This window comes from Sinocyclocheilus grahami, unplaced genomic scaffold, assembly GCF_001515645.1.
Source record: "Sinocyclocheilus grahami isolate Dianchi unplaced genomic scaffold, SAMN03320097.WGS_v1.1 scaffold146.1, whole genome shotgun sequence".
NCBI classification, from domain to species: domain Eukaryota; kingdom Metazoa; phylum Chordata; class Actinopteri; order Cypriniformes; family Cyprinidae; genus Sinocyclocheilus; species Sinocyclocheilus grahami.
This window is the reverse complement of record NW_015505325.1, coordinates 1386596-1409221: the sequence shown is the minus strand read 5'-3', so window position 1 is coordinate 1409221 and position 22626 is coordinate 1386596. Positions and strand designations below refer to the sequence as shown.

The window sequence follows — 22626 nt, the reverse complement described above, 5'->3', positions numbered from 1 at the left end:
AACACACACACACGCACACACAGACACAAAAGTAAGATGTAATTAATTAATCAAGCAAACATAACTTGACATATTTGATAGGTTAACTTTTGATATTTATATTTAACAATGTTGATTTAAATTGCATGTTCATGTAGCTGTTTATTTTTGTTTAGTAACTTAAGTTCTGTGCTGTTTGTGTTGATGTTCTTGTTGTCATGACCCTGTTTGAACAGGAAGCAGCTATGACACGAAGCGGTACGCAACACATACTCTCATTTAGTCAAGTGGTAAAACATTCAGAGTGTCTGTCATGTTTGAATCTGATTTTGTCTGTATGGGATGAAATTAAATACTGTACACCTCCTGTTGTGTCAAAAACAAGATGGATCAAAACATTGCTGATTTTCTGCTGGATGCATTCCCAGGTAAGATTTTTGTATAACACTTTTTATGTAATGAAGCAGGAAAAAAATTGTAGCCAATTGCGCATATCATATGATCTCACTGCTAAACCGTGGTATTCCATAAAATATTCTGACTTGAGGAATAAAATGTTACCTAATTAACAACACACACTAAGAAAACTCCATAAAAATATGGCCCAATGTACAATGTTAACATGAAGGAATTTTCTGTATTGATTTTTCACAGGTGTTTTACCCATATTTTGAATTGCGCATTGCATTGTGTTGTCTTTTAAAGTTGAAGGAAATGTCCGTAAACTTAACAGAAAAGGTACTGGTAATTTTCTGCCAGGATATTATCCGTTTTTCTACAGATTTTTTTCTTACATTGTAATTAGTACTGATGTGTCTATTTCTCCTTTTTTTTATTTATTTATTTATTTTTTTTATAAAAACAGAGACAAACTTTGAGCATCTAATTTTTGATGACGACACAGCAACAGCTCACAGTATTAATGTACCTCAAAATGAGCCAGGCATGGAGGAGGACGACAATCACAGAGAATCCAGTGGATCGGATTCTGACATAGATTTAGAGTGGACCAATAGGGAAGAGGAACCTAAGCACTGTTTTGAGAACAATAGGAACTTCTCTTTAGATGAACAAAGCATGAAGGCAGGATCTACGCTTTGTGGTTCATGGGATGACAACGATACAGTCGAAAATAAGACACAAACCCAAAACCAGCAATTAAGCTTGCATGAAGAGGATTGCAGAGAGAATGAATTTGAGATACATGAAGATATCCATCAAATGAACAAGGAACAAGCTGAAGATGTCAGTGTGCTGGAAATGGTTCTTCCAAAAGGAGCTCACTATGGTCTGGAAACAATGAGCACAAGGACTCAGGAGGAGACCGCATCTTATCTACTGTCCTACCAGATGGTGGATAAATCTGATAATGAAAGCTCAACGTCAAAAGAGGAAAGAATGGTGCCAGATAGCACTGAGGAACATGTCCTGCAGCATGCACCAGATGATAAGCAGCTCAATCGTTTTAGTGCCATACAGTCAACATTACAAGATTGGAAAGTAGCATCAGTGGAGGTCCAGTCTGGGGATGACATGAAAGAGTTTACAGAAGAAGATCATGAGAGAGACGAGGAAGGTTTAGCAGAGTATCCCTCTGATCTGTCTCAAAGTGACAGTGGGGACAGCAGTGAAGGTCATGAGGGTGGACAACCCAATCACACAGACACCAATTTAGTTGAGGTGCAGGCTGTAGGCCTAGGTTGTTCCTATGAGACGAAGAACCCAGAAGAACCTCTACTGACTTACAGTGTTGATGATGTCCAAAAGAAAGGTGAATGTATGGATCCTGCAGACATGTTCACTTATGTCAAGAATGAGGATCTGTATGTGGAGGCAAAAACTGGGAAATCTGATGATGGCATGTTGTTCCAGACAAAGCAGAGCACTTTTAGAGATGCTGGATATCACCGTGAGATTTCAAACATTGGGGAAAGTTCTGATTTTGGATTCTCTGAGAATTTCCAATCCAATTCCAGTGAATGCTACATGAATGAGCAGCCCGACTACGATAGTGATTTCAGCAGTGATGGTGACTACTGCAAAAACCAAGAAGATATACCTGAATTCATTTCACATACAGTCTCAGAGGACAAAAACGCACCTCTCCAGAAACAAGAGCACACCTTCACAAAGGACTTTGCTACAGACTGGCACAGTACTGAGCATGAAGTAGTGGATGGGGTGGTCAAAGATAGTCAGAAACCAGAGATGTGTAGTTTAGAAGGTTTATCAAGCATTCCAGCATCTGTAATGAAAGGTTCTACTGAAACTGATTCATCTGAAAACATAAGTGTGGGTGAGTCACATCCATCAGAGTCTGTTTCAGTGAAAACAGACCAGAACAACCAAGAACATAACACTGAACATTCAGAAGTTTCAGATATTGGAGAAAATAACAATACTTTGTTACCTGGGATGTTTTGGTCCCAGGACAACTTGAAGCTTGATGAGTATGACTGGGACATTAATGGAGAAGAGGTGATCTGTGATGAAGAGGACAATTTCCTGGAAGAGCTGGAGAATGACGGAGAGGAGACCGAGAGGGACTGGGAGAAAGAAAAGGCAAGAATTGAAGCATTTAACAGATACTACGAGCCTGTCGAAGGAGAGGAAAACAAGGGTAAATGCTCATTTGTGAACCATCTTAACATGCTAATACAAATAATAATAATAATAATCATTTTATCACATTTTTTATTAGGACAATTTTAAAATTTGGTAAATTCTTTCCCAACAACAACAGCGAGAAGCCACAAAGTGACATTTTGTTTGGAGCCAGAATCCTCTCAGTATGAGGAGAATAGTTACAGGTAAGACAGATTTCAAAGTTTGACACTTCACATGTAAAGTATTTTGTGTTACGTACATATCTTATACTTTAGAGCAGCATATAAGCTCATAAATTTGATTTGGATGTGGGTTTTCCACACAGCAGTGAAGAGGAACCAAGCACAAATGGTTGCATCAGTGAGGTGCATCCTCCAGAGTCCAGTTCAATCAAACAAGACCAAAGCAACAAAGAAGACAGCCGTGAACCCTCAGAAGTTTCAGACATCAGAGAAAATATCAGTACCTTTCTGATGGATGAGGACAACATGAAGCTTGATGATTATGACCGTGATATTAATGAGGAAGAAGAGTTCTTTAAAATGAACTCAAGTAAGGTGATCTGTGATGACGATGATGATTTCTTGGAGAAGCTGAAAATTGAAATAGAGAGGGATATGGAGCAGGAACAAGCTAGAATTGAAGCATGTAACAGATATTATGGAGAGTCTTTTAAAGAGGAGCAAAATGAGGGTAAGTGCTGAAATTTCCATGTTTCTATAGAAATAACACTGCCGTTCAATAGTTGTTGTTTTGTTTTTTTAGAAAAAATCCTATTTTATTCAGCAAGGATGCATTCAATTGATCAAAAGAGACAGTATATACATTTATAGTTTATAGTAGAGATTTCAAATTCAAATAAATGCTGTTCTTTTAGAATCCTGAAAAAATATATCATGATTAGTTGAACTATTTTCAACATTGATGATGATAAGAAATGAGCCCCTAATCAGCATATTGAAGACTGGAGTAATGGCTCAAAACCAGTTATAAGGGTCCGTTTTTCGAAACTGAGATTTGAATAAATAAGCTTTCCGTTGATGTATGGTTTGTTAGGATAGGACAATATTTGGCCGAGATACAACTATTTGAATATCTGGAATCTGAGGGTGCGAAAGTGCCTTTAAAGTTGTCCGAATTAAGTTATTAGCAATGAATATTACCAATCATAAATTGTTTTAATATATTTACGGTACGAAATTTACAAAATATCTCCATGGAGCATGATCTTTACTTAATATCCTAATGATTTTGGCATAAAAGAAAATTCGATAATTTTGACCCATATAATGTATTTTTGGCTATTGCTACAAATGTACCCGTGCAACTTAAGAAAACCCTGGTTTTGTGGTCCAGGGTCACCCACAGACACAGACACAGACATACAGACATTTACACACTTTCAATTCCCCTATAAAAATTTAAAATCCCAGTGTATTGCTGGGAAAATTGTTTCTCTAGCTAAAATGTTAGGGCATGACGTTAGTATCAAGATCATGGGTTCAGATACAAATGCCTGCTAAATGAGTAAATACACTCTTAAAAATAAAGGTGCTTCACGATGCCATAGAAGAACCTTTTTGTCTAAATGGTTCCATAAAGAACCTTTAACATCTGAAAAAGGTTCTTCAGATTATAAAAAGGTAAGATCGCTTGAAGAACCTTTTGAAGCACCTTTATTTTTAAGAGTGTATACGTGTACATTTCTCTCAGCAGTAACAGACGGGACTCACAAAGTTATGTTAAGGTTTCACCAACAATCTTCTCAAAACGAGGAAGATAATGATAGGTAAGATGGATTTCATTCAGCTTCAAATATCATTCATATTTCAGATGTGTAAGTTTGCATTTTATATTGTCCTGCAGCAGTGAACAGGAATCAAACACAGAAGATGACACTGCCAGCATCCTGAAGACTGAGGTGAGAACATCAGATCATAGGATACAACAAAATGATAAAATAATAGTAACCGGTCATTGTATTACTGCAATCCACTTTTCAGGACCAAAGTGATTCTGATGAACCAAATGAGAGACGCTTGTACACAGGAAGGTACAAAGTCTTACCAAAGGGGTTACAAAAGGAAGACAAGAAGCTGAAGGAACACCCCAAAAGAAATAAGGTCAATATTAATTGGCTCAAAATGTACAAAAATACCATTCAAGTTAATGTATCAGCCTCAAGCCCAACAGCATTAAAGTTATTAATAATAAAGCCAATAATCTAACCTAACAGTTCAGACTGTGACCGAACTCTGTTTTGATCTCTATATAGTGTCTTTTCTTGCTGCAGTCAGTGATCGCAGGGAGTCTAGTGACAGCAGTGGGTGTGCTGTCTTACTGGTGGGCCACAGACACCCTGGACTGGATCTACTGAATTCACATGGATCTTGGATATTCAATATGATTCAAAACCCAAAATAAATATCAAGGCCTCTGCAAGTATGATAGAGAAACCACTGCACAAGGCCATGCAAAATCTCATGAAACAGACACACCAGCAGCTTGAGATAAAACCAACTTTATTTCCTTACAGAATGCAACCTATTATTGTAATGTTTGAACAGCGCTTTGAAATACAGTTTGAAAAATGTTTGTCTTTTAACATGGTTTTTCCTGTTTTCTTATGTAAACTACATCTAGATAGATTAATCTCCCTCCTTTTTACTAGGAAAAGTGATACATTTGCAGATGTACGTGGTCTCTGGGCCCTACAGGAATCCTGTACAAACAAGTGCTTTCAGAGTAAAACTGACCTAAAAAAACTAAACAAATAAATACTTTTGATACCTTTTCAGTTCTTTTATCTCTGACTGCAGTTAAAGGGGCTTTCTTTCATTGCCATTTCTTTCTAATCTCATTTGTCATCCTATTAGGTTGTCAACAAGCTATATTCCATAAACATGCCATGCATTTAATGTATTTTTTTAGGTCTGATTATTATTATTCAGGGTCTTCACTACAGCATAAAACATGACATCATAGTGCAAGTTACCAATTCTAGAAAATTAAAACCGATTGCATACAATAGAATGAATATTTCTCCTCTGACCATCACCAGGGTTCCTGCAAATATTAATAGTTCCTCCAAAAGTACGCGTCTTTATCCGTAGGTGCTTTGACTTTAAATGTAGCTATAAAAAATTAATTAATCTTTCTATCCTACAGATGAGAAATGTAATAGGGAAGAAGTACCTGTAAGGCATGCTCAGCTTTCTGCCGTCTTTTTCTTTGGCTGAAATTATTTTCTCCAAACAAACCTTTCAATTTAAAATGTTAATTAAATGCTTACTACGAACACATGCCCTGATTAACTACTCGTTTCATTATAGTCTCATAACGCATTTCAGGAAAAGACATTGCTAATAAATAAATATCTCATGAATCAAAATTATAGTTGTAAGGTAAAGTGTATTTGATACTGCATTCGCTGTGGTGACTACGCAAACTAATAAAAGAAGAGGTGTTTTTTTTTTTGGTAAGGGATTTTAAAGCCCAGAAGGGCTTCGGTCTCAGATCGTGGGATGCCCATATGGGTGGTGTACATGCTGACCAAAAAGTTGAGTTTGAGGTCCATTGCCCCCACCTGCACAAGGAGAGACAACGAGGCCCTTTAGCTCTGACATATACACTCTTAAAAAAAAAAGTTACAAAAGTGGGTCACATAGAAGAACCATCTTTGATTCCCCAAAGAACCTTTCAGTTAACAGTTCTTAAAACAATTAAAAAAAAAATTTTTTTTTAGTACTTTTATTTTAATTTCACTATAAAGAACTATTGTTGAATGAAGACATTCCATGGATGTTATGGTTCTTTATGGAACCATAGATGTCAATAATGAACCTTTATTTTAAGAGTGCACAACTCTATACCAAATGAACTTGATGTAACCTGCTTCACCTGTTTCTCCATCTTGCTTAGACATCCCATCATGCTTGGGTCCTCAGCCATCTCTGTGTCGCTTTTGGGCTTGTCCTTTTCTCCTGGTGCAGCTCCCTTTCCCACAATCTGATCCACTTGTTTGGAAGATCCATGCCTGTACTTGAATACACACAATCTTTTCCGCATGTGAATGCACACATCCTTAGCCTCCATGTTTGGGGTCTTTTTTTAAATTGCAATGTTTAAGATTCATTCTCGCTGCTGTCGCATCAATGCAGTCGGTAATTACTCCCACATTAAATTATAAATGATATCCTCAGAAAGATTTTGCATCCTTAAAGTAGCTTCTCAACATTGTTTTTCAATGGCAGGGAATTTCAATTCTATAATTAATAATGTGGGAAAATAAATGAAAAGTAATTTCAAAATGTCACCTGGTTCCATGCCTTATGATGCTTTGTGTGTTACACACTATACATTTAATTTATTCTCTCTTCTTTAAAGCCTGGAACAACATGCACAATTGCATCCGTCCCCCGGTAAACAGGCTGCATGGTCACACCATAGTGTGTTGTATTATTGTACAGCAAAAACACTTTTTATTAAAAATGTCAAGAAAGAACTTTTCATATGCTCAATTCTAAAGCAGTGAATTATTAATGGATAATTATATCCATCCAAAATGTAAATCTTTCTCAAGGTGAACACAGAATAACCAATCAAGAAACAATCCTACTGTACCAGTTAGTGACAAGTTTCCCCTCACGATTTCAGTCATTTAACTGTCATGACACTGCAGTTTTTAATACGATGCTGTCCAATAATAAACCCATTCAGCCTGGGAACGCCATTGGTGAATGATTACGTACTTCTTGTGACGAGGGGTCGAGGGGGGAGGGGGACCCACAATCAAATCTATCCTGGCAAAGTACACAGAGAGAACATGGATACCAAGCATCATCAAGCAACACATGGAAACCACTCCCTGTACCCCAGCGAGGACCGTCGACAAATAAGAAAGAATAAATTCCATACATGTCTGTTCTCACCCACTTCTAGGAACAGCGTTTCATGTTTACATGTATGATAGAAATGGTTTTTGCCGTTGGAATATATTGGAATATGTGTGGATGTTATTTCACAACATATATGAGGCTTATTTGAGAGAAGAGGAGTGAATCTAAATTCAAATCATTTTGAATGTGACGGAAAATAAAACCACTGTGAATGTGATTTTGATCAAGCAGTGTTTGATGAAGTATCTCATCCTGCTTTAGACTGTTTTTTTTATCTTTCTGTAATATCAAATAGTGACCACCAGAGGGTGCAGCTCACATTCCAGCTACAGCTCTTGACAAATACTGATTGACTAATGAAGCAGGTGGATCCTGTCCAAGAGGGTCTAGCTGCAGCCTTGCACTTGCACTCTCAGACTTGCACTCTCAGACACTTGCGCTTCCGCTAGCAACATCACTTGCAGTCTTTTATTTTTTTATTTTGTTCTATTTATTGATTACTTTTTGTTTGAATCGCTCAACATTTTACAACAGTAGCCAGGTGGTGAAGACAAGAAAAAAGAAACTAAATTACAATGTCACTTGCAATCGCCACAAATGGTGGAAAATAAAACCACTGTGAATGTGATTTTGATCAAGCAGTGTTTGATGAAGTATCTCATCCTGCTTTAGACTGTTTTTTTAATCTTTCTGTAATATCAAATAGTGACCACCAGAGGGTGCAGCTCACATTCCAGCTACAGCTCTTGACAAATACTGATTGACTAATGAAGCAGGTGGATCCTGTCCAAGAGGGTCTAGCTGCAGCCTTGCACTTGCACTCTCAGACTTGCACTCTCAGACACTTGCGCTTCCGCTAGCAACATCACTTGCAGTCTTTTATTTTTTTATTTTGTTATATTTATTGATTACTTTTTGTTTGAATCGCTCAACATTTTACAACAGTAGCCAGGTGGTGAAGACAAGAAAAAAGAAACTAAATTACAATGTCACTTGCAATCGCCACAAATGGTGCGTGTTGCCAATAGAGACAAGAAGTTGTGGTGATTAAACGATTAAAACTAATTTAGTATTATAACATACAGGGTCCTGCAAGAAAAAGACAAGACCTGCAAATCCGTCGCCACAGAATAGCAGAATATGAACGCAGTGCACAAAGTCTCTCGTTAAGCGTTTTCCTCCTGTAGAAAAACATAAACATTGTGTCGATCGCAAGTGACGTTGCAGGTAGCGGAGAGTGCAAGTGGCGATTGCAAGTGACAGTGTAATTTAGTTGATTTTTTCTTGTCTTCACCACCTGGCTACTGTTGTAAAATGTTGAGAGATTCAAACAAAAAGTCATAAAAAATTTCGCTAGTGGAAGCGCAAGTGTCTGAGAGTACAAGTCTGAGAATGCAAGTCTGAGAGTGCAAGTCTGAGAGTGCAAGTGCGAGGCTGCAGCCAGACCCTTCTCATCCTGTCCCTGTTAGAAGGTTGCCACAATGGTGAAAACTTTGTGATGTGATTCTTTTGTTCTAGACAGACTGAAGTCTTGCCTGGACTGAAGGTTTTTGATGCGTGACAGCATGTCCAGATGGCCTGCTGAATACTGCTCAATCACATCCATCACGTCATAGGGCCTACGGCTCTCTTTAAATCTCCTCTTAGACACCAGGAACCGCATAATACTGGGAAAGACAGAAGAGGTCTTTAATTAGGGTTTAACATATCTGAAAATGATCATGTAATAAACATTTGATTGTCCCACCAGTTAAATTAGTATTTTCAGCATTTTTAAACAATTATGAATCATTAAAAAATAAAATATGTTTAAAATAAATTAAAATGTATTTAGTATTTTAAAAATAATTATAATTATACCTAATTGTTGTGAGAGCAAATATTTCTACCCCTAGTCTTTTCTAGTCTGGAGATTGCTGCCTCTTACCAGATTGTTCTGATGGTGACCTTGAGTCCCGGAGAAAGATCCGGCACAAACTCACAGTGGAAATCCTTGTCGTCCCCAAACTCGTCTGGAAGACTTGCCTCTACAACACACAAAACCACAGGCTGCTCCCAATGTAAAGAGTCCTAATGTTAACGAAGAACAGCCCTTTGACAAGATTAAAGATTACAGAAAACATCTGCCATGGCAGACATGCTCGATAAACTGCTAAAGGCACTCCACATTATACAACAGTTAGTTCCAGTCCTTGAATTCAATTGGCTGAGCGGCGTTCCAAGAGTGATATTTACTGTAGTCCAACAGCAGTGCAACTTGTCAATGTTAGTATCACTCTGCCTGCGTTACCGCCATTCTCAACCAGAGCATCAAGTTGAAGTTGTGTGAAGTTACTTGAAATTAGGGCTGCACAATTAATCGAATTTCTAATCGCAATTACAATTACATAATCGTTCAAAGCAGCAATTAATCGTTCAAAGTCCACTTATGTTATTCTGCATGCTTAAGATGCTTTTTTTTCTTTCTACATGTTATCTTAAGGGTTTTTCCATTGTTTTAATTTTAGTTTAGTTTTATAGTTTTAGTATAACATTATAATACCATGCATATTTTTACCTTTTGATGTAAAGAGAAACCAATCCGATGTATAGTTGACATTTGAGGCTTAATACTATAGAAAAGCAATAAAAGTTTTTCAGTTAGTGTTTTCAGCTTGTTTATTTTCATATACTAATATGGCATGCAGTTGCTTCAAACAAAGGTGTAAACATCATTCATTTAATCGCAAATTAATAATCGCAGTTACAATTACAAAGGAATAATCGACAATTATGATTTTTGTCATAATCATGCAGCCCTACTTGAAATAACGTCCTATTTACAGAACTGTTGTATAAAATCAATATCACACTTGCAAATGATGACGGTGTTCTGAAAATCAGCATGACTGTGTTTTAGCTGTAGGAATAAGGCTATGCACAGCTATGCTGAAATTCAGTACAATAGTTGCTCATGTGATATTGCTAGAGTAAAATATTATAGATCCTCATACAGGCTTGAAACGACATAAGGTTGGATAAATGATGACAATTTAAATTTTTGGGAGACCTATCCCTAAGCACATCAAATCAGAGGATTTCCTTGAGTAAGGCACTTAAATTACAAATTACCCCAAAATGACTTTCCTTTTATTCATTATACACTTTGGAAAAAAGTAAATGCTAAATGACAAGTGAGATTTTCTAAATTGAAATTAATTTATTCCACACTTCAGAGGTGCTCCGGGGGGAAAAATAGATGAAAAAGAGTCCAAATTTCTGCGTCTGTGAAACTGATATCCCTCTTAATCTCATGATCACTTTGTCAGCATTAGTCAAAAGCTTCAGACATGCTTTAATATTTCAAAGTATTAAACAATAGTGTTACTCATGCATGAAGCACTTACCAGAACCTGCTAGCCTGAGCATTTATCACAATAGCACATGTGAGAGAAACTTTTGTGCACCTAACAAAATCTAGCAATCGGGCAAATTTCAACCCCCTGAAAACCGCTGGTTAACATGAAAAGCTAAGACAAAAAAAGCTTAAGTATTAGTACTACATGTGTCATCCTTATGCCATATGAAAGAGGATGTGACAGCCGAAAAAGCATATCCTATTCAAATTACATAACAACCAGCTAGTTGAAACAGCACAAGACAAAACAAACTTGTTTCCTTCATAAGCTGAGAAATTCTGTCATGCAGGTTAGTGCAAAGTACTTGATGGAAAGTGTAAGTTGCAGTGTTTCATTAACACCTTCATGGAACACATTCTGTCATGGGATGAGCATGAGACAGATATCCAGGCTGAGACAAATGAGTAACATTTGCTTTGCTCTACTATCACACTCCACCGTCATATGGGTGACAGATAAGGCTAATACAGCTGCTGTAAAAACTAGCCAAGCATCATTGAAGAAATTCATATTTTGTGTGATGCTTCAAGTGAGATGAAACTTTCAGCCAAGCGTTCATGACAGAGAGTGTTAGATGATGGGCAGAGCTGTAAAGATATGCTGCAGCGAAGTAATTAAGGAGCTATTTTTAAAACATGCATAGTGTTTCTTTAGACTGCCGTTGAGATTTCTTTTTTTTTTGGACTAGTGCTAAAGAGATGCAGCCCCGGACAATATAAAGTCTTACTGATTAAGCCCGCAATCGCTGCCAAAATGTGAAGAGAAAAAGAGAGAAAAGGTGAAAGATAGAGAGAGAGAGATGAGAGAAAAATGGTCAAAGATGACAATGATTTCAACCATGCAAATGTTTTTTTTTTTTGGACTAGTGCTAAAGAGATGCAGCCCCGGACAATATAAAGTCTTACTGATTAAGCCCACAATCGCTGCCAAAATGTGAAGAGAAAAAGAGAGAAAAGGTGAAAGATAGAGAGGAATAAATAGAGAGAGAGATGAGAGAAAAATGGTCAAAGATGACAATGATTTCAACCATGCAAATGTATAACACATGGTTTTGCTTATATTAGGCTTATTTTACATTAGGAGAGGGGGAGATTTGCTTACACCTCATTAAAAAGCACTTTTCATGAAAACGGTATAATTTAATATTCAATTACTTTTTTTTTTAAAAAGCATAAGAGGCACAAATCCCACGTTTTCCCTTTTAATTTTTATTATTATTTATATATGTATTTATTATTTGAAAAATATTTAATGCTAATAAATATTTAATTCTAGCACACATATCAGGTGTTTTTGAACCGTCTCAACATTTAACATCAGGGCTTCCAAAATGGCAAACCTTATAGAAACAGCATTGGACTGAATATTTTGTTTGGCTTTTTTTAATACCGTATTCATGGAAAGTCACAATAATTGTATGATTCGGGAAGTGAAATCTGTTTCTCGTATTGCTTATGCTGTGGTGTCATTGCTACATAAGTTATTTATATGAATTCACTCAAGAGGGGGAGATTTGCTTACACCTCATTAAAAAGCACTTTTCATGAAAACGGTATAATTTAATATTCAATTACTTTTTTTTTTTAAAAAAAGCATAAGAGGCACAAATCCCACGTTTTCCCTTTTAATTTTTATTATTATTTATATATGTATTTATTATTTGAAAAATATTTAATGCTAGTAAATATTTAATTCTAGCACACATATCAGGTGTTTTTGAACCGTCTCAACATTTAACATCAGGGCTTCCAAAATGGCAAACCTTATAGAAACAGCATTGGACTGAATATTTTGTTTGGCTTTTTTTAATACCGTATTCATGGAAAGTCACAATAATTGTATGATTCGGGAAGTGAAATCTGTTTCTCGTATTGCTTATGCTGTGGTGTCATTGCTACATAAGTTATTTATATGAATTCACTCAGCTGCGGCCTGTGATGCTGTTTGTTATTTATCCAGCATTATAGCTTGTCATTTCTACCAGATGGCCTTTGCGAGAGCAGTGATCGCTACATTGCTGTGCTTACAGATTCTGATTAAATATAGTCAACTTCTAAGAGAAACTGCGCTGTCATCTCTGTGCTTTTTGGATCATATTTCTGGATCATGGCCTAACCTGGAGAACTCTTCACGGCGAAGTCCTCGTCTTGCAACTCAATCAGCACTTTATTTTTTTCCAGTAGAGAGAAATGAGAGAGAAACCGATGAGTGTGAAGGAAGTGAAATACATCAAATGGATCCATTTATATATATATATATATATATATATATATATATTTTTTTTTTCTGAAGTTGAGCACTGCAGAGTTATGCCAAGAGCACAAAACATGTCATGAGAGAAACAGAAAGGGGCAAATTCACTTAACAACTGTGACACTGTAGCAAGCGGTATTTTAGTGGGAAAAAAAACATTGAAAATCCAGTTTAATTGTCAGTCTTGCCAGGGCAAACATGCTAAATCAGCAAATGCTCCTGTGTAAATTTAATTTAGTATGAAATATTCAGGCGTTTGCACTGTTGCCTGATTTGCAGTTCCTGTAGTGAATCAGATTACAAACAATACAAATGCAGTAGCATGTGCAAAAAATAAATACATAAAAACACTATCAGCTGATGCAATTCATTCTTAGTCAATTCCCCCCAAAGCATTTTCATCATGGATGAAATATTTTGGGGGATCAAGCATCTAAGGCCATATAAACCTTTTAAACCTATTAAATCTTTAGAGAATAATACAATGTTCCACTGCAACTCTCTGCGGATATGTTTTGAAACATTAAGCCACTTTCATGTGTTTCAGCAAGGGGACTAAACCTGAAATACAGATCAGTTTTTCTGTTGGGCTGTTTCTTTAAATAGAAACACACACCTGTCGTCTTATGAATTCTAATGAATGGACTGTCACTGACACCATCTTTTGTGCTAAAATACATTGAGCAATCCAGTGTGGCATCTGGTACTGTGCCAGGGAATTACAAACTATTCTCTCTAGCTGCTGAAGTCCCACACTGACACTTAAGAAAAAAAAAAGAAAATAATTTAATGTACAGGTAAATGTACTTAAGTATTTAAAATCAGCATTTATCTTGCACTCCGAATAACAGTGTGTGTATCCCAATATTCCTGTGTATGTGTGCATGACAACATTCTCTGACCTTCAGAGTTCTGCCGAGAAGCTCCATCTTTCATTCTGAAAGCGTGTTTTGCTTTGTTCCGCTCTGTGAAGCTCAAGCTCTTGGTCACTTTGCTTGGACTCTCTTTGGCTCCCTCCTCTGCCTTGGGGGTCTTAGCTTCCTTCCCCCCGGTGCTCTTAGAGGGACTGCCTTTCTCTTTCAAGCTGGGCTTACGACTGCACAGCAGACACAATGACACACAAAAGACAAACAAAAAAGCAAAGGAAACAGACAAATCATCCCGAGCCCACACTTAAACTATTTTCCAGTGTGGGGACAGAAATAATTCCTGAAACCACCCAGTGCTAAAAAGAGAATACTCAGTAAATTATATTAATGACCATAAACTGCTAAAAAGTAACTTTGTATGTCTATCTCTCATTAACATTTGTTTTAAGTATAAATCTCACTTTTTTCATAAGATTTAAGCAACAAAAAATGGTGCTAAACAGATTTTAAAAAACTTAATTCAGTATATATTCTCTGAAAACAACTCTTAATACCTTAGATTTTTTTAAATTATATTTTTATATAGAAGTATACATGTATTTGTTTTTGCTTGACAATTTATGTCGCTAAATATCAGTCCATTCTACAAGTCAGTACAAGTCTACATCGCCCAGTGCAAAATAAACAAATAAATAAATACATTTAAAACATAAATAAAAATTAACATTTAAAACTAAGAAAATTCAAAATTAAAACTAAGTGCAGATGGATTTCATCAGATAGAATTGGTTAAACAGCTAAAAGCATATTTACTAGAAAACGTATAACTGTTTACTGATATATTTTCTTGTTTGCATGCTACAGCTTATAAAAAAAAAAAAATTTGAAGCCACCAAAAAGAAAACACCGAAATGTAAATTTCTAAAATGACTGAAACATGTAACCATTAGACACTGTAAGCAATTTCACAACTGTACATTAAAACACATTTTAATTCCTTAGCAAACACTGAATGAATCGTTTCTGCATTCTACTTTAATAAAGATCGGACTTACATGGGAAAAGACATGGATAATGGTGCTTCTCAGTCATGAAATGCAATCCACAACTTCTGGATGCAACAGCAGACCCACATGCTGCCACAACGGAAGCTTTTCAACAACAAAGCAATGAAACACATGCATGTTGTTGGGCATGCTGAAAAAATACACAACCGTTATATTAAACACCTTTTAAAAAAACAGCCAAATTAATAAATGAAAAAGTGAGAGACCCCAATAAAATACAAGGCAGCTTGCAGAGGAGGATGCTCTCGTGGGATTGAGGTAAAAAGCGAAGGGAAGCGCTTCCAGCTGCAAAGTGGGAAAGTTGATCCGCAAGCAAAACTCTACCACAAAGCTAAACAAATGTCTGTTTCTCTGGTTCGAACAAGACGACATTTTTAGATGATGGAGAGCAGAACATATCTCAGGCCACCTTAGCTGACGAGAGATTAAAACACGAATGTGCACTATGCTGTATGTCTCAAAAAATGTTGAAATATTTAACTTGAGCTGATGATGGTACACACTGAAGGAATACATTTAGGTATAGGGGAAACATCAAAGTCAGTAGGGAAGGAAAGAGACAAATTCAAATGCTGAAGAGAGAGATCTGGGCGTGCAGACGTTAGTATCTGTGTGCAACGGTACCTATGGCTTCTCGGGCAGCACCCACACAGGGTGTCTTTGTGTGAAATCTCACTACTGCGAATGTGGTTGGAGTGGGTCGTGAGAGAGAAAAGATTATACAAGCAGTGGTCAAAAATGGTTTAGGCCATGTCCAACTATGGGACTTCAACTGAGGTATTTCCCCCTAAAACCCCCCAAAACATCCAACAGATTTTGAGCTACCCTGTTGAAAAAACAAGCATACACTGGTTAGGAATGTTTTGAAGTTTGGCAGTTGGTTTGAACTGGTCCTTAGTTGGTCATGAGCTGGTTTAAGCTGGTTATGAGCTGGTCAAGTGCTGGTCCTAAGCAACTAGCTCCTGCTCAGGACCAGCTTAAACAAGCTGTCATGCTTCAAAACCTACCTAACCAGCATATGCTGTTTTTTTTCAACAGGGTAGGTGTTGTTACACTTAATGAACTGAAGGAACATGTTGGTTTAATGAGTCACAGGTTGCACTTGATTACAATAGCAGGTTTTTTACAGGGCAGAACACCAAAAAACACGTGTGATTGTTTTCTTTAATGAGACATTTCAGCATTAATACTTTTAAACTGCATTGATTATGCTGTGTCAGTATGATACTGACTAATTCATCTCCCTGTAAAAACCACCTGAAGATACTGTAGTATAAAGTGCAACCAGGTTGTCTTTGAATAACCTTTGTGATTACAAATGACTTCAAACACAGCAATATGGGCTGTTTTCTCATTTGAAAAATGATGATGGTGCTGTGAAACTACGATTATCTGTGTGTTTGAATGACGTGATTTGGGAATAGTGAAGTATCTATGGGAAAATCCATGACAACAAACCTTGGATTGACTTCTAGCTGGGAGTCCTTCCTTTAGAAAGAGAGAAAAATGTGATGTTGAAAGCAATAAAGACACGGGATTAAAGCAGGCAACACCACGAACAAACATTTTAAACAGGAATAACATTCACAAATACAGTGGAGGCCAAAAGGCTGAGAGAACTAGTGAGTGTATATATTCTGCCTTTCTTTTTTCATTTTTTCCCATTCTTTTCTAATATAGGTTTTATTATTATATTATCAGCATAACAATTTGAGTGAAAATTATCAGCATTTCAGCCGTAAAAACTACAAGTTTGTGTAAAGCCTGATTATTATGTTCTCAAGCATGATGTGATCCAAAGAGCATCGGAAGCAAAAACATCTGACCATGTGTGCAAAGAGTCACATGATCAATCACTTTGATTAATGAGTTAGTAATAGTGCTGAATGTGTTAAAAAAAATCCAGATTTTCAGTGCGGTCTCAGACTTTAGACCCCTCTGAGATTATTTACATTTTAATATTTTAAATGCTCTTTAGTAAAATGACCAGACCTGAAACCAGATTTTCCCTTCAGGCTTCTTAAAATGTCGAGCTGATTTACAGGAGGGATGAGTCTTTAGGTAGAGGCAGAACAGTGAAAAGACTTTTAAAATGCTTAAAAACAGCATATCAAACTGCAATAAACTGCTGAAGAGAGTGTTTCTGTTTTTATTAAAAGAAGTTGAAAATATTCAAAAACACTAATGAGAATTAATATAAACAGAAAAACAACATACTAACAAACAAAGAAATGGGTCATTAAAATACAGTATCTACAGTTACAGTGGTCTACAAGATGACTACCTGTATATTGGGACCGACACAGTCTGCTCATAAAAGTCCCATGTGGACAGCAGGTCTGTCCGTGAAAGATTTGTGGCATAAAATCTCCAAGCTGCCTGATGTGGGGGGAAAAAATCATTGAAATTAACTTCTATGGCAGCAAATGACTTCCATAGTAATACATTACCGTATGCAGTAACCACCAACATTTCAAGCCATCTAAATCAAAGAAAACCTGATGAGAGTGAAAGTTGAAAGATGATCCTCAATTTATAATTTTTATCATAGCAAAGTCAACATCAACTAAATATGGTATTAGTAGTCCAACTGAAAGATATTAGTAAGCACATTTATAGACACCAGAAAGGCCTACACATGCTGATTTCCTCAGAATGTGTCTGGTGTGAATTACAGTAGAGTTATAGGTCTGACCTGGATAATAGCCGCGGCAGGGTTACGACGCTTCTCAAAATGTTTCTGTCTGTGCTGCTCTTGAACTTTTAGAGCAAATCCTGAGCCCAGGATTCCCTGCAACAGAGAAAACGGTGCAGAAATACAACTGTATGTGAGCCAAGTCTGAAGTCAGGCACTGGAGATGCTCAACACGTGATTTTGGTTTGAACTCACCGCAGGAAGAGCGAAAAAAGCTACACCGACCAGACTGAATGTGGCAGCAATTAGACGCCCATTCCACGTGACAGGAAACTTGTCCCCATAACCGATAGTTGTAAGAGTGACCTAGAGAATAGAAATGATTTTGCTTAACAATGGCATAGCTTGTGTATATACTAATAATATAACCTAGTAAGGCTCTAGGATGGTCACGTAGAGGTTATAAGTTCAGTCTCATGTTGGGATCCTGTTGTGTCCTTGAGACCAGTTTACGGAGTAATGTCCACTATTAGTTTACTATAAGTCACTTTGGAGTAAAATGATCTGCCAAAGGAGCCTAAGAGGAGCAGCCAGTTCTTTTATGGCACTGGTCCATTTGTGAAATGGATCTATGAACAGCATCTTATTTCACTGTGTCGTATCATCTCATTTGATCTGATTAGATTGAGGCAGCAGGCTACTGTGGGCTCGGATGAAGCTGTAGCACTTACCAGCCCCCACCAGAGGGCGTCTGCGTAAGTGTCGAACATCTCTGCATTGTCATCCTTCTCCACTGAGTACACCAAGAAAGATGCCAGGATAAGACAAAGGAATCCAATATACCATGCCGTAATGAGTTCCTACATTTAGGGATTCAGAAATGTTAGGAAAATCCAGAACATGTGATGCACTCCTAACCTAAAATAAAACATGATAACTGCATGCAATGCCATATAAAGATTATTTGTCAAACTGCTTTAATGCTCAGCATAGTAGTATTTATAATCAAAAACAGTAAAAAGAGTAATATTGTGAAATATTATTACAATTTGAAAAATAATTAGTTTTCTATTTGAATATATTTTAAATGTAATTTATTTCTGTAATGGCACAATTTAATTTTTATCAGCCATTACTCCAGTCTTCAGTGTCAATGATCCTTCAGAAATCATTCTAATATGCTGATTTGATGCTCAGGAAACATATTTTACTATATCAAAGTTAAAAACAGCAATACCTGTATTATGCCTTGAGATGCTAATGTGCTTTTCTTTAATAATAATTTAAAAAAAAGTTAAAAACAGCTGTGCTGCTTAATATTTTTGTGGAAACTGCTACATTGTTTCAGGATTCTTTAATGAACAAAGTTTAAAAGAACAGAGTCATTGTTACAATATAAATTAAAAGATTATTTTAAATAGTCTTGTCCCAGCTTCTTATTCAGTACATCTCTGAATACAGCAAAGAAATGTGCTTTTAAACCATTTCACAGGGTGATTAAGGCCATTAAATAGTTTTAATAGCTGCAGACTAAACAGAGTGATATAGTTTCTCCAGTAATAGAAACTAATGAATAATAATGAATTTGCAGCCCACTGGCCCAAATGGCAGACTGGTGGAAATATGCTCACTCGGTAACCTACTTAATGTGAACTTCAGCAATATCTGTGTTCAATTAGTACACATTTACTACCCATTCAGCACACAAGTCCATATGTAAACAAACATAAACATTGGTCTATACATACAGTATGCATATTGATAGACACTCAATACGTGAGTTTAACAAATGATCTGGTGTTTAACATTTTGTCCTAACCAGGCAGGCACAATGTGATACAATGATTTTGTTGCAATGCACAGAATTTCTGCTTTCAGTGTGGACAGAAAAATGTACTGTATTCTTTCATATGAATACAGGCATGGTCACCTTGCTGTGTGCGTAAACAACAGATCCCAGGAGTTTCCATGTGCCACCGCGGCGGTCCATACGCAGCATTCGAAGGATCTGAAGAAACCTCAGACTCCGAATGGCAGAGGTGGCAAAAACATTTCCCTGTGAGCCAGCAGCCAACACAGACACTGAGGCAAAAAGGACCATGATATCTGCAGAACAAGAGTGTATTTTAATTATCAGATGAACTTCCAAAGACGACTGTCATCCTTTAAGACGCCGTTTGATTGGAAAGTCCATATGTAAAAAATTATTTGATTAAGCCAATTATACTGTCATCATCCTTGAGTGCATTATATGTAGAATAAGGAAGAAGGAAGAGAGAATTAGAATAATTTCCTTTCTAATGTCTTAAAGGGATAGATCACCCAAAAATCATTATTCTGTCAACATTCACTCACCCTCATGAATACTTTCTTCAATAAAACACAAGAGAGATATTGAAGAATGTTTTCTATTTGTGTTCAACATCAGGGTGGTTAAATGCTGACAGAATTTTCAGTTTTGGGTGAACTTTTCCCGTAATGTGATTGGGATCAGTCTCATATTCACTGGCATTAAGTATTCTTTCAAATCTTGCACTAATGGAGTTCACATTAATCTACTGTAGCACTGGCATTCAGTGTATCAAGTGTCATAACTCAAAAAATTTTATAAGATTTTATTGTCTCTTGAGCAGAAAGAATAGCAAGAGAGAGAGAGAGATGAGAGAGAGAGAGAGAGAGAAAGAGAGAGAGAGAGAGAGAGAGAGAGGAGGAAACGTGCATTACAGAAGAAAATCAGAACAGACCAAAAAAACTGAAATTATTTTCTAACCGATAATACAGAAGGGTTTGCGAGCAAATCTCAGCCTTCCTCTCCATCCTCTGTAGCGACAGCAGCACCCGGCTGCCCAAATCCGTACAATATATTCCACACCAAACACCACGATTGTCACAATTTCCTAGACAGACAGCAGACACATCCACTTACTGACATTTATTTGTACTGTCTTACATATATATATATATATATATATATATATATATATATAAATATAGTTATAGTTATAATTTAATATAATATAAAGTCAAATTGTTAACAAATGAGATAAATGTAACAGGTAGATTATACATAGCCAAAAGCTATGTTTACACACATCACAGCACGTCCAAGCTTTTTATGTTAAAAGAGCACTATGAAAGTGCTTGATGGCTACTGCTACACTGACCCAAACAGATCTATAAAGTGTCATGTTCACAGCAATTCACATCACCACTGGATAATGTCCAACTTGTCACGTTCTTTTAGAATGTGGAACAGGATCTACTGTGATCTACAATGTCTACAATGTGCACACATACGTCTGAAGTGTTTGATATAAAAATCTGACAGCAACACTACCATGAATCAGCTTCTGCCTGAAAATCATGTTAAATGAGGATCAGATACAAACCAGGATGTACAAGGCACTCTCAGAGCTTTTCTTGTGTTCTTTGATCGTTGCGAACACTGACAGAACCAGGCAGGAGAACACCAGTAGAAACCTGCAAGACAGGACAGTAGTAAATCAAACCAAAAAACGCTGGGTTGTTCTCTCACATGAGATATCAAAGCATCTGAACAAGCTCCAACTGAGAAGATTCAGTATTAGAAGTTATTCATTGACATCATTTTGTTTTGGACAGAGCAGTCGTTGCATATTCATGAAAGACATTGAGTTTCGACAGACACATAATTGGAATTGGGGTCTCTTGGGCCTATTGTTGGCTTTGTGATCTATGAGGAAAAATACTGGCTTGAGCGAGGCAAGAATCCTTTGAGAGTTCCTGACACTCTGCAGTTAAACTCAGCGATAAATCCCTGAAGAGAGAGAAGGAGAGTGAAGTGAAATGAGACTAAAATAGCTGAAAGTCTCATTAGCATAAAACCTCTCTGGGTCTCACACCCATGTACAATGAGAGAGAAAAAAACAATGACAGATAAACCTGAAATACTCTGAGTCTGAACTCACATCCAAAGCTACCTGGAGACTACCAAAACATTTTACTGCAGTGGTTTTGCCCCGATTCACACCATTAGAGAGGCAACAAACAGTGATTTGTGAGATGTGGCGCTGTTTGATAAAGTTATATGTCAGGGAATCTCAACCATCACACAATCAATGAAAGCACTCAAATAACTGATGCAATGTCTTCAATAAGCAGAAAATAACACATCCAGAGAAGAAGTAAGTCGGAGATGATGAGGGTGTCAATGGAACTAAAGGTCTCCTTTTCATTCTACTTTCTCCCGAAAAACAAACAAAAAAAAACACCCTGCACACTTGCCTAAAACCTGCTTCCTGAACCATGAGCTCTCATCAAATGCAGTGTCTTAGTTAAGATTGAATTGATTATGAGGTTATTTGATCTAAAACATAATAATAATTTTAAAATACTGCAGATGTAGCTACTGAGAATCCCTAAATTTATATAAATGTTTATAATTTGTAGTTCCATAATTTCCTTTGGGGTCAGTAAGATTTTTGTTGTTGTTGAAAGTTTGGCGTTTATCTTACCAACCTCAATCTTTTGCACGTGTACATGTTCTTGTGCTGTTTGCATTCATTCGTTTTATGTGACTTGTTTCAATTTGAACATTTTAACTAAACGATTTTTTCTCTTTTTCTATTACGGTGGACAATTTCACTTTACGAGGCAGACATTATTTAGTCTTTGGCCCTGAGGGAGTAATAATTTAGGCAGGATTCCATACTTCTTCATTATGCAAAGAAAAACATTATAATAAAGAAACCGTACCTATATGCTATAATGCTATGCTATTCATTTTCAATATATCAGTATAGATTTCAAACAGACAAACTTTGCTCTTGCTGTTGAATGTCTGTAGAGGTGTCAGGCACAAAACACATCCTCCCCACTAGGCTGCTCCTTGCCCCATGTATTAATATTATATGTCATAACAGAAACATATCTGCTCATTTG

General features: G+C 36.7%; 2 protein-coding genes across 2 annotated transcripts; one reads left to right on the top strand and one right to left on the bottom strand.

The window, feature by feature from the left end:
- Positions 1 to 275: 275 nt before the first annotated feature.
- On the top strand, positions 276 to 5380 carry LOC107591807 (uncharacterized). The gene is made up of 8 exons (XM_016281064.1): positions 276 to 407; positions 845 to 2599; positions 2723 to 2789; positions 2912 to 3279; positions 4300 to 4375; positions 4453 to 4507; positions 4590 to 4709; positions 4862 to 5380. Exons 1-8 carry the CDS (start codon positions 365 to 367, stop codon positions 4961 to 4963), a joined length of 2586 nt encoding a protein of 861 aa, XP_016136550.1. The 5' UTR covers positions 276 to 364; the 3' UTR covers positions 4964 to 5380.
- Positions 5381 to 6034: 654 nt separating this feature from the next.
- LOC107591849 (potassium voltage-gated channel subfamily KQT member 2-like) lies at positions 6035 to 21591 on the bottom strand. Its single transcript, XM_016281127.1, has 16 exons — positions 21586 to 21591; positions 21435 to 21502; positions 21096 to 21186; positions 20477 to 20603; positions 19637 to 19812; positions 18438 to 18566; positions 17962 to 18072; positions 17767 to 17862; positions 17356 to 17450; positions 17064 to 17126; positions 16530 to 16559; positions 14038 to 14231; positions 9412 to 9511; positions 9020 to 9151; positions 6487 to 6604; positions 6035 to 6172 (listed from the first exon to the last, which is right to left on the bottom strand). The coding sequence occupies exons 1-16, from the start codon at positions 21589 to 21591 to the stop codon at positions 6035 to 6037; spliced, it is 1674 nt and encodes a 557-aa protein (XP_016136613.1).
- Positions 21592 to 22626: the final 1035 nt, after the last annotated feature.

What these genes read in the sequence shown, in the direction of transcription:
- LOC107591807 (XM_016281064.1), top strand. Translation starts at nt 365, where the DNA reads ATGGATCAAAACATTGCTGATTTTCTGCTGGATGCATTCCCAG. An exon ending in CGAAGGAGAGGAAAACAAGG is followed by an intron (nt 2,600 to 2,722) that starts GTAAATGCTCAT and finishes CAACAACAACAG; the next exon opens with CGAGAAGCCACAAAGTGACA. An exon ending in AACACCCCAAAAGAAATAAG is followed by an intron (nt 4,710 to 4,861) that starts GTCAATATTAAT and finishes ATCTCTATATAG; the next exon opens with TGTCTTTTCTTGCTGCAGTC.
- LOC107591849 (XM_016281127.1), bottom strand. An exon ending in AAGGGAAAATCTGGTTTCAG is followed by an intron (nt 16,560 to 17,063) that starts GTCTGGTCATTT and finishes CTCTTTCTAAAG; the next exon opens with GAAGGACTCCCAGCTAGAAG. An exon ending in CAGCTAGAAGTCAATCCAAG is followed by an intron (nt 14,232 to 16,529) that starts GTTTGTTGTCAT and finishes TCTGCTGTGCAG; the next exon opens with TCGTAAGCCCAGCTTGAAAG.